The 16,912-nt window shown below is 43.9% G+C and overlaps 1 protein-coding gene across 1 annotated transcript in view; it reads left to right on the top strand.

Moving 5' to 3' along the window:
- Positions 1 to 16,912, top strand: part of LOC131288070 (uncharacterized) — a 35,603-nt gene that overhangs the window by 13,088 nt on the left and 5,603 nt on the right. The window contains exons 4-5 of the mRNA XM_058317169.1: positions 13,418 to 13,644; positions 13,825 to 14,016. Of these exons, the coding sequence (XP_058173152.1) occupies positions 13,418 to 13,644; positions 13,825 to 14,016 (419 nt within the window). The remainder of the gene's footprint in view (positions 1 to 13,417; positions 13,645 to 13,824; positions 14,017 to 16,912) is intronic.

Genomic DNA, 16,912 nt, shown 5'->3' with positions numbered 1-16,912 from the left:
AAAGTTTGACACATAAAACAATACCTGATCTAGCGCGAAATTTCGGATCGTTGTTTTGGACGCGACAAATAGTTACCCAATGATGACATCGAAGTGCGAGGATCAAGAGAGAGAGGGTTGATTTATTGCGCTTTTATTTATAAATTTCTAGGACGAAATATGTGCCTAGTGGTTGGTGCCAAAACTTGTGTAATACGGTCTAAACTGGACATTACAGTAAAGTACAAACAATACCTATAAAATGGAATAGTAACTTGACGCTTATTATAATAAAGATACAATTTATTGAAAATCAGAAGCAATATACCAAGCCCAATTGATGACTAAATTTTCAGACCGCTTGGTCCAAGCGTCATTGGATCAGATCGTTTGGTCTGAAATTTGATTCTGTTAAATATATTTTCCTTGTTTTGCTTATTTACCATTCAACTCTCAAGTGCTGGAGAAAATCTACATTATATCTTACATTGGGTCAAAAATAACGTACACTTTAGTTTGCTCATTTTTGTGCGTAATATAAGTGAGTTGCAAAAACTTCCGTAAGCTAACAATTTCGTTCTGTTTTTATGAAGCACATTTGCTCTGTCTCAGGTATTATTCACAAATATTCAATTAAGTAATTCGTTTGATCTAATTCTTAAAATTATTTGCTTAAAATATATATAAAACAACTTTCTTCTACCGCTCCTATTAAAAATGTAGTTGCAAAATGTAAATGTTTTCATTTCAATATTAGTTAACATATTTGAGCTAGCGTAGTTTTCCCAATAATATTTACATTTTTATCCAAAAAACGTCTAGCTAAATCTATCAGATTATAACTATCAATCCAGCACGATAAAAAAAACAATAGATAAAATAACCACGATTCCCAAACTTTGCCCTACAACAAGCTAATGCCACTTAACGGTGGATCGAGTTTGCACAATGGAACAATGTAAGTGTGACATCTGCCTTGAATAATTAGAACAAACGTGCGGATGTGCCACCAAGCTCCTCCCTTTTCCCCTACCATGGCATTTAAATTCAATCAGGATGGCTCTTTCGGTGCGGCACAGACTCGTTTGTACCCATTTTTATAATCTTCTACAAACCTTAAAAATTATTTTAATTTATCGAATCCATCAACCAGAACGGAGCCAGCCAAACAAGGGCACTAGGTGGTACGGCAAAAAAGCGAAAAAATGAAGCCGCACGGTCTTCGAGGAAATCGAGGGAAAGCTGGCACGGCCCCCATTCACCAGCATCGACCCGAAGGTGTGAATGATTCAAAGTGCTCGCGCTTACCGAGAGGGACGTAATCAGATCCTGCTGGATCCTTGTCCTACTATCCGTTTTTAATTCCCATTTCCATTTTGGCGGTTTTTGGCCGAAGCGCCTGTCGCGTCGGGAAAAGACGGCGCATTCACGCAACGGAAGCCACTCGGGAGGAGTGTTGGCAGGAATTCTTTTGACAAACCCGACCCGATGCCCACTCCCTTCTGCCTCCAGCAGGAACTGACGGCTTCGGCTTCGGCGATTTATTTGTCGGTAATCCCTAAAACCAACAACAAGGCTACAGGGTGCGAGGTCAAAAAGGAGAAGGGGAATCTCCTGAAAGGACGGTGGCCAGGGGAGGGCGGAACTGAAAGACAAGATAGCAATAAAAAAGTCAACAAGGGCTGGTTGTGCTATTGTTTTTTTTCTTCGCTATACATTCTTTTCTGCCGCTACCGTTTTGTAGCGAAAACCCGCAAATAAAGGACACACTGGATGGACGCGGGCTGGCTGGGCCGAGAAAGGGTGGGGAAAAAGGGACTTCTCAGCTTTTCAATAGCGAAGAGAGAGAAAAATCTCTCCTACAAAGACCGGATAAAAAGGCAGTACGGCCGGAAAGTGGCAAATCTGGAGGACTGTCATGGTTATGTGTTTCCTTTTTTCCCTGTTTTCCTTTCATTCCTTTAACTGTAACGTTACCTTTATGCGTGCTTATCCTCCTTCCTTCCTCGAGGTCCTGTCGTCACAAATGTTCTGACAGCAAGGCAAGGCGAAAGCATAAAAAAATATGCTGAAGAAAACATTAAAGCAAAGCCAGAGGTGCCCATCATTTGTCTCGCGATGACGGGGCCAGGCCAAACTTTGGCCGCCTCATGCGACGGCGGGAAGGGAGACATGAAGCGCACACCCATCCAATAGCATATCATCACCACCACCACCACCAGCCGAAGCCGAGATTTGGCACATCTGGGTCGGGTACAAACAATTTGTAATATTTTAGAAAAATAATATAATCTGGTATTTATCATTGACTGCTACTCGATCAGCGGAGGGTTGAACCATGGTCCGGGGTGTGAATGTGTGTACGTGTAGTTGCTCCCCTCGGCCAATTCCGGATCGAAATCGAGGGGTTGCTGCATCCGTGCCTGGCCACTAACGAGGCTGCGACATGCGGGACGCCGAACTTATGGGTTGCGGGCTAAGAAGTTGTTAAGCCGCTAGGTGTGGCAAAGTTTTCCATACTTCAGTGCAGGCATTAACACGTTCTGCCCTCCTTTTAGCTTTAAATGGCTGTGTGTAATGCATTTGATTGCATTTAACGTTACCTTGTTTTAATAAATTGTAGTTTAATCAATGTAATAGGCAGTGCATTAGGCGCAATCAAACGAGAGAAAACTAAAATGAGTGGGAAGAATAATGACCTACTGACTATGATAATCAATTTAATGAAGATAAAAAAATGTAAAAACTAAAACAAAACAAGATCGGACCAAATTTAGGCAGAAGGTTGTGGTAAAATATTTTTTGAGATAATCAGTTGGAAAACAAAACACACATTTGCAAGATTTTGGACGCAACAACTGTAAATCATTTGATTTTTACGATTTTCACAGATGGAGCTTCACAAATGAATTCCAGTATACTTATCTTTCGTGTTGAGTTTATGTTTACTAGACTTTTTAATCTAACGGGTCAGTTTGCTTGGCGTGTCAACTGTAATAGAGTGTTGGCGTGTAGATAAAATAAAGGTACGATGAATTCGGCGAAAACTATATAAAGTGGTCACGTATAATGAATAAAACAAAGATAAAACATGTTTTTTTACCAACAATTTTGTCTTTCGAAACTTTCTTTTATAATTTGATTATTGATCTTTTAATATGAACATATGATCCTTTTTCAAGTAGTTTGTTTTTACTTCTTGAATCATAAACAATTTGTTTAAATTTCGTATTTTTATACATGTTTCTTTTTGATAGTAGTTTCCAAATAAAAAACAAAAATTTGATTATTGAAGAGAATCATCTTTCGCTACATAACTTGTTCATGGAGATGAATCCTTGCCACTTTTCCGGTCTCGGTCGAAAAAGGTCGAAGTCAAATTAACCTACTAATTGCGTACAATTCGGGGTTCGATTACAATTGTCACTTTCAAACGGCGACACTGCCAACGGCACTCCACGGTGGCTGGAAAATGTTGTGAAAATGCCTAACCACCCTCTAACAAAGAATCAAATTACCTAAACATGCTACTGCCGCCGACGCAGTGCAACAACACCGCGCGCGAGTGGCATTGAAAAACTTCAATCATGCACCGGAAAAATGATCGATTATGTCTGCGTGTGCTGCGCAGGAAGGAGGGAGAGGGGAAGCAGGACGTTCAAACCGGACGAAACCGTGACCCTCCGGTTCTGCGGCAGATCTCCCGGACCATTCCCCTTCCTTTCCGACTATTCGGCGGGCACACGATTAGAGTTGCAATAGATAATTTGCAAACTGCATGCCTGATTGCGGCGCAGTTTGTGCAGTTGCAGTTCGAAGTGTCGTAGTGTCGCAGTTGCACCGCAGTTTCCTACCGAGCGCAGGGCAGCCACCCATCCGTCGGGACAGTTGACATGCTCTTGCCTCGATGGCGATGATAATGATGATGATGATGACGACAACGACGACGACGACGACGACGACGACGATGGTGATGTGACGCACACGACTGAACTGCGCTCACTCACTCTTCGCACTGACCGTTTCGCGCGGTGCATCCGTGAGGTGCATTTGAATTGAATGCAATTTTTGCAAACTGCATCAACGTTGCCGAATATGGACACATCGTGCTGCTGCTGCTGCTGTTGCCAGCGAATGTTTATAAACCACTTGCCAGCGGACACAAATGGCTTCTAAATGCTAATTATGGCAGTGCGGGAAGGATTGATTTTTTTCCCGTACAAACGAGAATCGTCAGAAAGAGGTGAAAAAAATATTCAATTAATGTAATGCTATAACGAACACGAGCGTTATTCCATCGGCCACAACTTAAAATGTACACTTTCAATGTAATCTATTTTGCCAAATTCTCGTAGAAAGATTCCTTTTAGATTGTTGACATGAATTTACGTTTTCCAAATTAATGAGAAAATCGAGTTCAAGCCACAAAGAAAGTTCGACAAACCTATCCCGTGAGTGATTTCATCCCCCCTATGTTTGATGGATAGTGAAAATGCTGCTCCCTCGAATGCAGACGGTCGCCACCGGAACAGGGAAGTGTGTGCGCGGCGCGTTACGATGATCGATGGTCAAACGTTGAATGTCATCATCAGTTGATGCGTTTTCGCAACATCCGCACGTTCTAGTTTGGGCACGGGGCCGGAGTGACCCGGCACACACAACAATGAGTAATTTTCTGACGTTGCTCGGTCCAAAAAGGTGGCCGTTGCCCGCCACGGTGGAAAACACCGATTTTCCACCACCCCTGCAACAGACACGTGAGCAAGGACAAGGGTGAAGGAAAGGTGGCAGAGGATGGCGACATGCTAAATTGATCACCCTCCGAATGCGACCGTGAGAGGAGGTGGAAAATCGCAACCAACACCAACTGTCCCACGTGGAGCAGGAAAAACTCACTGGGCACGGTGAAAAACTCAAAACTCCCACCACACATCATCACCACTCGCAGCGGGAAAGCCCCATCGGCATTATCGTGTGTCGCCGTCGGGAGTGGAAATCACGTAGGAAAAATTTTATAACAATTTAAAATTCGTCCGTACGTGAAGCAAATATTTTATCATTATTAGCGTTGTTAACCTCCTCGTGGCCCAAGTGGGGTGGAAGAGTGAGCCCTGTGGAGGAGGTGGCGAAGGTGAGGAAACAAAAAATCACTTTAGCGACAGCATGTGATGTTTCTATTAGTTGTTCGTGGCTTCATGGGTGGACACACAGTTCAGAAAACGAGTATGTTATGGGTTGTCTTTTTTCCGTTTGTTCATTTCTGTTGCCTTTTTATATTCTGCCGTTGGAAGTGGCAGTTTTTCTACTGGTTGCCCCTTTAGGAGCTTAGGCCACCAATACACGACCAAAATTCGCTTATTTCTGTCTTTTCAATATGTTTAATCCTTGAAAATTAATATTTCATCGTTCATCGTTCATTTTAATTGAGAAAAAGTTGTTTCTAGATAAGACTATTTTTCTAGTTTTTTTACAATAATTTACATCCTTTTATTTCTTTGAAGGAGTATGGGTGTGTATAGTTGTCATCAAAAGCTAGTTCAAACAAATAGTTTGACAAATATGGTACACGCGTCACAGTTCGTAGAACCTTGTCCCATTCGATCCATAAACTTTGAGGAATAGATTCACTTAAAGTGCATAATTTCGCACGAACCGATTGTGACCGTCTATGAGTACCTTAATCGAGCATAACAACGACAGGGGCATGACATTTCCCGCACCATCGAACCGGATCGCCCGCTCCGATATGAGTGTTGAACATTACGATTGTGTCACGGCGACTTTGAGTCGTTGAGTTGGAGGCATTTTGGCCACTTCTGACGGTGAACAGTGTGAACATATCTCGGGAACCAAGAAGCAAAACAAAACACCAACCAACGGCGAGCGAATATGTCGAACGTGTGCTTTTCGGCGCGTGGAAAAAATAGATAAACGAAGAAAAAGGGAACGAAACGTTCGGGTGCAAAAACATGCAGCCCTTCAATGCCAACCAAAACGGACACAATGCGAAATGAAAATGTCACTACATAAGTGGAAACAAGTGGAACCTGATGGTCGCCGATGGTTGTTTAACGTGCCGGGGTTGCGTACCGTTTATTACCTTTTTTTTCATCTGAACCTTCCCTGGATCAAGCGTTTCATGAGTCGGTTTTAAAAAAAAAGTCCCCAACGATGCCATCACTCACTACTCACTCACCGACCGACGCGAGTCGTGGACAATAATCGTGGAATGCCGTGACTCCGCTTGCGAGCCAAAGCTCACCTTTGCAGAAGGTATGACTCGATCGACCGCTCGATCGATCAATTCGCGCAAACAGTGGCGTTGTGCAACCGGCAACGATCGGCAAGTGAAGGTAATTACAACACAGCGATCGTGTCCTTAACAAACGACGGTGTTTATCGATGAGCTCAGTTCGAGACACACTCGGGGACAGCATTCTGACGGCGGGTTCCGGTCGGTGATGATTTATTGCAATGATGAAGTTGTTAGCGTTTAGCGACATTCTTCTGGCGTAATTCCGGGGGAATCAGGTGGCGACAAGATCCAAGACACTTTGATTACCAACTATAGCTATTAAAGAGCGTATTCGAATCCGATCATTGTTTGTTTAAGAAAAGGGTCTAATAATAAAGTGGAGTGGATCAATCTAAAATCTTTTGGATAGTCACGTTTAACCTTGTTATAACTGTCAATAAGCAGTGTTTCTTAAATTTCTCGAAATAATTGAAGAAATGTTTTTATAAGTGCAATTGTATCTATAATTGGTTTTCAAATGCCCATTATAGTTTTATTCGTGTTATACAAAATTATCGATCCTATGTTTATAAAATTGGCTTGAACAACTCGACATAAAATTGTACCATTAACATGGGTGTCAAATTGTTTAAATTATTGTGTTTTTTAGCTCGTAATGCAATAATTTAACAACATTAAAGTTGTTATTATGACATCCCACTATGGAACTTGATCAAACACATATCTAAAGTCCTGAGGTTTCCTTAAAACAAGCGAAACAATGAAAATCTGCTGCTAGAATCTTAGGTCTCGCGTAGTTCATCATACAATCGTGAATAAATACATTCTAACTGAAAAAAGAATTTACTTTCTTTTTTTAAAGTTGATGTACTTATTGGGAAATTAATCAAATGTAATCTTTCTGTAATTCTTCAAATGTATCTGACTTAAAACATTAAATGCCTCGAATTGAACTCACTCGTCCGTTTTCTTGTATTCGTCCTTGTCCCAACCGATTTGGGTATGACATTTTGCGATCTTAATCAAACGCCCAACTGGCCACCGTCACGCTGCTGGACGCCGTATTTGTTTCGAATTTAATTAATCGAACCGTCGGGAGTGATCCTTCTCCATCGACTAACCTTGTTGGACGTTTCCGTTGACAACGCATAAACATTTATGCGGCTTCTCCATCACCCGGAAATGACACGAGCCGATTCGATTTGTCCATAATGGAAGCGGAACGTTTAACGATCGCTGACGGTTCGCCAACAAATAAACAAAACGGAAAATGGCGAAGCGAAACTCCACACTTCAGAAATTCGCCCGCCGCGGTTCGGGCACTAATTCAATAATGAAGAAATCATTTCCACTTTCGCCGTTGGGACGAAAAGGACCGAACCGATCGAGGATGGGGACCGAACAAGGACATCCAGGCCACACTCGAGTCGAGCCGGGGCAGCATTCATGACCATCAAGGGGGGGAGTGATTTGTGATACATTTCGAGTTCGTATCGGTTTTTGCTCGTTCGGTCCGGTTCCGCGGGTTGATTTATCTGTACGCCGCTTAATTGGATCAGACTGAGGACAAAACTTAGGCAACCCACAATTTGCTTTTTGCTCGCTCTCGATGTCGCTCTCCTTACTATTATCGTTATTAGTTCGTAATTCCGTTTCGATTCGATTGCAAAGATGGTGCGTTCCAAGCACAGAGAAAAAAACGCTCCTTCCAACCAACCACCAAGTGATAGTGTGTGTGTTTGTGTAGATGTGTGCGTATTAAATGACAATCGATCTCACCCTGATCGATTCGAGCGAAATTGAGGCCGTTGAGACTTGGCGGCGTGACGTTGTAGGGCACTTTTAAATGAAATGTTCCGTACGCCCGGTGAGTTAATTGAGCCACAGGCATCAACCTTCCTCATAAGGGCACACACCGAGAAGCAGGGTAGAGAGAAAAGAATGTCCGTGTTCGGTGGAGTTAGTTTACACCGAACGATCCCTGTCGGGGACAGAATTCCTTCAATACCTCACGAGGCAAAGAGACGAACGAAGCGATGTCCCTTCGGTACATGGAACAAAAAACATAAGACCCATCGTGCTCCGGAAGAGGAAAGGGGCTTCCAGGGGTGCCAGAAAGGTAAGGCAGAAAGTCGGCCAAAAACTTTTGTGCCAGCACTTTTCAGCACACTATCATAATACGATAAATACGGAGCGTAAATAAATAAATTACTGCTGGTAATAATCTCCGCTAATTTATTGGTGGCAATTATTCTTGACTCCGCCACATCCACTGCGCGCCCCTTTCCGAGGGCCAACGTGCAACAAAGCGCGGGACCAACTTGGTGACAACTCATGCCCGGTGGACACCGGTGGAAAACCCCTCGCCGATGCACAGTAGCAAATCTCTACCGCAAACAGTTAAAGTCGATTTATTAACATAAGGAAGAAAAAACCAAGCACCACACAAATGTTCTAATTACAGCGCGTTACGATACCATTCTGATGATTCACGATTCCGACGTTCGAAAACGGTTCGAAACTACTTGCACTAAAACCGTGCGACCCAGGGCCAAACGTCCTTCAGCCTTCAGTCAGCTAGCCAGCCTTCGGTTGATCCGATAATTGAAGGCAAGCGCATTTGAAGTGTGGCCCCCGTAGGTTTCGCCTCGACTGTGGTTTGATTTAGTGACAGCTGTTGCCAGCTGTGACGTTCGGAAAACAGTGGCAACGCTGAGCTGTGTGGCAAGATCCGGCATCCGAAGAGGGGTTGGACAAGTGTCGACAGCTTTGTCTGGAACATGCTACAACAACTAAAGTCCAGAAGTGTTAATTGGGTGCAATTTACAATGGGGAACACTTTAAGCAGAAATTCGCCTAAGGTTCGGGAGAAAGGATTTGGTAAGAACTAGACGACGGTTGTTCACGGTTTACTCAAACTGTGCAATGCGTTGCTCATATTTCTGACATTTAAATATTCCTAATCCTTCGATTTTTAGATTCGTCGTGAGTTCTCGTTTTGGTCTGTTGAATTCTAAATTTTATTTAGACTGTTATGTTTACATTACTTTTTGCTACTAGAGATGTCTCATTTGGAATTCATTGCGAAGCATTGTCGTGACTTATGTATACCAAGATCCTCATTTTATTACTCATTTTAAAAACCCTTGGCCGTTTTTTCCTTTTGTGACCATTTTTTAAGATCTTTCAACAACAACGGTATAAGTATTAACAGGTTTGACAAAATTAATGCCTATTAAACAAAAGTAACAAAATTAACCCTCTTGGAGCAAGGCAAAAATTAACAAATATGATTTCACCCAGATTCATAATTTTATAGAAAAACTGTTGAGTTCTTCCATGCAAGTAGAAGTATGTAGACTCTTTCCAAACGTTACAGTGATACCTGATTGTGGAATTAGCAAGCACGTTTAAGCTTTCTATAAAATGACTTGCTTATAAGGAACTGAACATATAATTGAACTGATCAAATATATATCATTCATCCATTATACAAATTGTTTGTTAAAGCAAAGGATAAAAGAAAAAACATATTTTTTTTTTCTAATTCTAACCAACATAAGATAACAATTTCCATTGCCAATGTTTCAAATTTGACGAAAATTATATGTTTTAAACGTGTAGAGGACGCTGACTGATTTGTCTTCCTATTCATGCTGTTCGCAAGCTTGCCGTCTTAACATTCCAGAACTTAATGAGTAATTTAATATGCATAATGCCAACACATCATAGAAGATCTTAGTGGTCAAAGTGGTAATTTTATAAATCACTTAATTTCACAACAAAAACATCTAAACCTAAACAACAATAAACTTTTACGTTTAAAGACTTTCAGTATCAAATTTTCCTTGTGTTCCTTTACAATACTGAAAAACTTCAACTATGTCACGGAATCTATATTTTTACAAGATAATTTATATCTTCTATTTATATCATTAAATGACGTTTATATTATGGTTTATTTCATATCGTACCACATTTCCGTCTAACCGTTTTCCTCAACATAATCCAAACAAAAAATCTAATAACCACAGTAATGTGTCTTTTCCAAACAAACCCTTTTCTTTCCCTTCGCCCCAAACAGGCGGACTTCCGGGACGTTTATTTTCTGCCAAAAAAAAACGCCATGATGAAGATGCAAGAAAGGGCTTTATTACTTCACACCCCGCCGGGCGGGCCGAGTGGGCAATCTTGCACGCACAATTTCCGAAAATTCTCGACCGAAAGAGTTCCGCAAACGGGCGGACAATTTCGAACCGTCGCCGAATCGTGACGAAGTGTGTCCGTGGAAATAGAGCGAAGCAAAAGAAAAACTCGCCACGGCCTCGTGAAAAAAAATGCACACAGCATGAGCAAAAGTAAAAGTAAAAATCCCATTTAACGCTTAACGCATCACTTTTATTCAATTTCGGCCTGCTTTCACCCACTCAATCGTGTCGGTCGGGAAAGTGAGCGCCTGCAAATGTCCACTTTCTTTTCGGTGACAACAAGATTGCGGAAGTTCAACAGGACTTCCGCCACTGATCGGGATGATGTGGCTTAAGTTTTTCTTCTGTTCCTTTTTTGCATTTAACTTTTCCAATTCTTCACACCCTAGAGCCAATACAGGGAGCACAAAGGTGGCTCTAAAGGAACATCTGAGAAGAAGAAGCTGGAGAAAAAAAAGGATGCCAGCGGGAAGAGATACTTGTCGGATTAAACGACAGAAAAAAAAACCCTAAACTTAAAAAAACGAACGAAATCGCGTTAAGATGAGTTGCAATTGCGCCTCTAAGATCAGACGAAAGATGACGCTTGACTTCCTTTTGTAATATCCTTTCGCACCGAAGTGGCACAATTGGGTGACGAGTTTTTTACCAACGACTTTTGAAGGGCACCTTGTTTGAATTTGTGGGTGATATACTTGAACGCAAAGGCAAAAAAATCTGTTAAAATTCAATTACATCTGGGCTCAATATAGGAGGGGGGGAAAACTCTCCCGGGTTACGAAAAGGAAAAACAAAGCTGCTAAACTGAATTTCATTAAGTGGATAACAGGATTTGCTGCCGATTTTTTGACGTCTTTTCGTTCGGACAAGAAAAAGGAAAACTAAAAAGATACGAGAACAAAAGTTGAGAAAACATTTCCATTTATTCTTTAACATAAATTAACATTTCCTCCAACAAAAAATACAATTCAATGCGGGAAAACCATTCCTCGGTAATCAGAAACTCGCGTGAAATCGAACACTGCCCATCATCACACACCGACAACTTTATCATGCTGACAATTTTCAATCTTCCCACACCGGAAGCGGGCGAGTGCCGTGCGTGATAACCGCTGACCATAGATTTCAATTAAAAGTTAATCATCTCTTTTTAATTTGCAACTGTGGCCCCACGCTGGACAAACCAGGGTCAGCCAATGTCCTGTTTGTTCGACTTGTTTTTTCATCGGAAGTGTCCGCCGATGCGGGGTGCGAAAAGCGGGGTAAAAATTAGAACGGAGGCTTGGAGGTTACGCACGGGTTAAATAGGAAAATCATAGGCAAAAAATCATTCGCTCTCGACGTCGCACAGTGACAGTCGCACAAATTGCCCCCAATTTACTGCTGACCAACCGCAAAACCCCCCGGGAAGCTCCGGAAGTGCCGACCAGTCCCGGGCAGTGGATTGGGCGCCGTTTCCCGTGTGGTCAATTTTTCCATTTTCCAAACATCATCCCAAGGCAACGCCATGTCCCCAGCCATTCGGCATGTGATGGCCACTGATAGCTCTCTGTTTCTGTCACCGGCGCTAATGACAATTGCTCGGAAAAGGGAGTTTTCCCCAATTCCAACTAATCACAGTGCCAAAGGGCTGTCTTAAAAACGGATCCCCCGTGTGGTGCCGTAAACGTACACCTTCATTTTCATATCACCAAACCACAAATTACTAGGTCCGGTCGAATAAACCCACTATAAACAGCACTCCACCGTAGTATGGAGAGTTAAGGATCCGTATCCTTCCCAATAGTGGCTCGGTTGAACACCTCTACCTTTTTTTTTTTGAGTGTAACACAATCCCTGATCCGTTTCACTGCTTTCCCGTGCAATGCAGGGAAAGAAAAACTCCCCACCGGTCGCCGGGTATTGTAACCATCCGTAACCGGATCACCGAAAGGACATGATCATTCCGCTTACCCGTCCCAAACCGGAACGGCCCGGAGAGAGTTTAGGAGATGTAATGTGTCGCATTTGAAAACCACTTTAACCACTATAAATTTCCTCCCATCATGCTCTTTCCTTGCGGCGCAAAAGTGTCCTAAATCTGGATGGATGTTTCTCCTGCTCCCAAAATGGAATAAAAAGGCACAAGCAACGGGCGGGATGTAGATGACAAAATTTTTACACAAACTTTCCTCGTTTGCCAGCGCAAGGAAAACAGAACTACGCATCCACACCACCCGTCTGGACACGTCAGCATTCGGGTGACACGTTTTGTGCACCGCACGTACATACCCTTGCCGACACCCAGTCCCTTTCCCTTTATGAGACGGATAGTCGGGATGGAATAACTTCTCCGCCACTGCCAGCTGCTTGGAAAGTTTTCCATTTTCTGCAACATTACACACTATTACCCGGGCACTGGAAGGGCCTTGAGGCGAGAGAGCGAAACCGATTGCCGTTGCACATCCGAAGCCGAACCCGGAACGGAAAAGCGATGTTTTGCAGTCAAATTCCATTACCGTTGCAGTGTGACTCGGGCGTAATGTGACCGAGCCGGATTGCATTAGTCGGTATTTCCCTGCAGCAAGCGATTGCAGCAGACGGAATTGTTAACATATTTCCGGTGAACTTTTACCAACGAACTGTTTGCCGCTTCGATGTTGCATTCTGTAGATGAGATTACATTTTCAAACTCCTTGTATTAGTGTAGTGTTGCAACATGATTTAGTATTAGACATGAGCCAGGTACGAAATGCGATACTTAAGAGGTTTTAAAATTGAACAAACATAATTCCATTATCTACGAAAACTTCCAACCAAACCACTTCACAAAATGACAATGTAAAGTTATTTCGGATATAATCATAATTTTAAAGAAATTGATAATTTTAAAGAAAACTATTTTATTTATAAAAAAATTCATAAAGTATATTGAAGGAGAGTTATAGGGTTATAATCAATTTCAAACGTTATGTTGTTTCCTTATCTTCAACAGGTATCGGCCCGCCGAAGAAATCGTTCGTCGGGACGCCACCACCGAACGCGTGCCCCATCTGTGGCGTTCAGCTCTCACCAAGTGACCTGGAGACCCACTTCTCAGCCGAACTGACGCGGCTCACCAAGATGACGACCCACGCGGAGCGGCTCGAGCTCCGGCGGACGCTCAGTGTCGATCTGCACACCGTGCAGAACAACCTGCAGGGCCGAACGAGCCGTTGGGAGGTGAGTACAAGCGCCCAGGGGTTCCGGACGCGGATAACCCAATGACATCCTTGGAAACCGCAAATCGACAGCGAGCGTCACTTACTCTTCGGGATGCAAGATGATGAGTTTTTAAATTTCATTTTCCTTGATCCGATCAATTTCGGGAACTGCTTCCATGGCTCTCCCACCCCCCTGCAGACGTTCAAGAACATCCGAAACAAGCGCCAGGATCGGCTGCGCGGGAAGCTGCGGAAGCGGAAGTTCGACGGCGAGGACGGCTTCGGGCTGCAGCTGACGAACATTAACTGCCAGTCGTGCCCGGTGTGCCACGGGCGATTGCAGCGGACGCAGGAGGAAATTGCGCAACACATCGAGGAATGCGTCAGAAAGGTTCGTACGGCATTATCGCACCCCCGTTTGCATGCAATTTTTCAGTTTTCCCTCCCAGAAAAGGGAAATAGACGGTATCGAAAAAAGAAAATATATCTAACACCGAACACTCGTTTCGAATGTCAAACAAACTGGAATACACATTTGTCAAGTGTTAATCTTTTTAGACCTTTCGATAACTTCTACAAGACCATTTTAAAACCTAAAGAACGTAATTTTTTATGAAAATAGAATTTGGCGTCCATTTCTTATACACTTATTGTTTTAACCAAATTTCAATTTTGATAACGTGTTGATCTTGTTACAAAATATGTTACCACCCGAGTGATTTTTAAAAGTATCCTTTCGTGACAGAAGTAAAACAAGAGTGAACAGAAAACAAAATTTTGTTTTTTCACAATTCATTCATTTTATTAAAGACTCCAAAAAGAAAAATGAGCAAAACACTTGTAAAATATTAGTTTGTTAAACTTTTTCATAAAAGTTGCATTTATCATGACGAAGATAAATGAATTGAAATCAGTTTTCATATCCGTTGTTTAATATTTGATATGCATTTGAGCTAGTTGGTAAATATGAATTTTCAAATATTACTTGACTACCGTATTCAAACTAGTATTGTGCTTAATAAATCTTTTGACAAGATTCATTCATATGAATCTTCCATCTAAGATTCATTAAGATGGATTCGTGAATTTTCGTAGTTCCACTCCGAGACTCGTAGTGATCGGACGCTCTTTTACGAAGCAGAGCAAATAGTTTATCTCCGCAAAATAGAGCAAGCCTAACAATGGCAGCTTTGAGAAGTACCCTTCGGGTGGACTTCTCAAAGATTCCTAAAAGGCCTCCCGTGATGGAGGCAACGACCTTCGTGATGACAAAGCTGGGTCTTACCAGCAACAACATCAGCTCAATCCGGATGAAGCCAGCGACATCCGCAATGTTTATCCGTGTGAAGGAGCAGAGCCTCGCTCTAAGAACCGTCGAGCAGAACGACGGAAAGCACTCGCTAGAATGCGACGGGAAGCATTTCCCGATCCCGATCACCATGGTCGACAACTCCGTGGTCGTGAAAGTCCACGACTTGTCTGAAGATGTTTCAGACAAGACAATCTCGGATTTCTTCTCCCGCTACGGAGAGGTGCGCGCGATTCGAACCGGCGTTTGGGCAAAACCTTATCCATGCGCCGGAATCCCGGACGGATACCGCTATGTGACAGCGGTTATCACAAAGCCGGTGCCTTCGTACGTCACTATCGGAGGTGAAGAAACAATGGTGACCTACCGGGGCCAGCACCAAACGTGTCGTACCTGTGGGCTTTCGGTGCACCATGGCATGACCTGCACCCAAGGCAGGAAACTAGTTGCTCAAAAGGCAAGTGTGAACGAGAGATTATCGTACGCGTCTGCCCTGCAAAGTTCAGCAACATCAACGACACGCGCATCTGCACCGGTTGCACCACCAAAAAGCGTCCCGGCGAGCGCACCGTCCGTCCCGGTGCGTACACCAACCTTACCAGCGAGCGCACCGGCCGTCCCGGCGAGCGCACCGGCCGTCCCGGCGAGTGCACCGGCCGTCCCGGCGAGTGCACCGATCATCCCGGTGAGCACATCAACCGTCCTGGCGCGCACACCGACCGTCACGGAGGTCGCACCGGCCGTCCCGGCATCATCACCAAGAACGCCTACAACGTTGCCAAGCGACTCGATAGGCGTAGTAAATACGGCACCGGGTGCTATAACTAAGCCCGTCGTCTCCAGTCTGCTGCGAGCAAGTTCGCTGAACTTGACATCTGGCGCCAAAATCCATCAAGCTTCAAGATCGGCAGCAACATCGGAGGCCGACTCGGACATGGAAACGGAGCAGTGCCAGGTTTCGTCGCTGCCTTTCCTCGCCCCTCGCATTCCCTCTCCTACTCCTTCCACATCATCCGTGCTGGTGACAGGTAAGAGAAGATCGGACGAGACGGTAGAGACAGACGGACCGGGAGTTCGGACGGAGGCGCCGCCCAAGCGCAAGCCTGGCCGTCCCCCCAAAAACCCTGGGCTGCTAAAACCCCCGACACAAGACCCGAAGCCGACAGAACGAGACTCGCGCTAATTTGGTTGAGATGGATGAATCGCTGAAATCGATCATTTTCGCATCGATTAATATCAATGCGATCTCCAACTCGACTAAATTAGATGCTTTACGGAGCTTCCTGCGGAATATTGACGCTGACGTTGTATTCTTGCAGGAGGTTTATGACTCTGACTTGACGCTCCCTGGGTACAATATTGTAACGAACGTTGACCACACAAGGAGAGGTACTGCGATCGCTATTCGCGAACCGATAAAATTTTCTCACGTCGAACGCAGTTTGGATTCACGTCTCATCTGCGTTCGGCTTGAGAATAATTCCACATTATGCAACATCTATGCTCCGTCAGGAACGCAGCGTAGAGCGGAGCGGGAACTGTTCTTCAACCAGACGATAGCCTACTACCTGCGGAATGTACCAGGACCGGTCATTCTGGCAGGGGACTTCAACTGTGTGTTGAAGTCCAAGGACGCTACCGGTGGAGGGAGTCAGAGCCTTGCTTTGCAAAACGTTGTGGATGGATTAGCTTTGTGTGACAGCTGGGAGGCCATCAGAGGAAACGATGTTGAGTTCTCCTACATCACACGTGGTTCCGGTTCGCGAATCGATCGCTGTTACGTCTCCAAGACTATGAACGACCAACTGCGTAACACGCATATGCACTTGGTGTCGTTCTCAGACCACAAGGCACTTACGGTACGTCTCTGCCTTCCGAACATACCTGACGCGCGACGAAATGGCTATTGGCAACTACGGCCACATATTTTGACAGCCGAAAATATAGATGATTTTAGGGGCAAGTGGAATTATTGGAC

This window comes from Anopheles ziemanni, chromosome 3, assembly GCF_943734765.1.
Source record: "Anopheles ziemanni chromosome 3, idAnoZiCoDA_A2_x.2, whole genome shotgun sequence".
Classification (NCBI taxonomy): domain Eukaryota; kingdom Metazoa; phylum Arthropoda; class Insecta; order Diptera; family Culicidae; genus Anopheles; species Anopheles ziemanni.
Note: the sequence above shows the minus strand (reverse complement) of the source record. Positions and strands in the feature narration are given on the sequence as shown.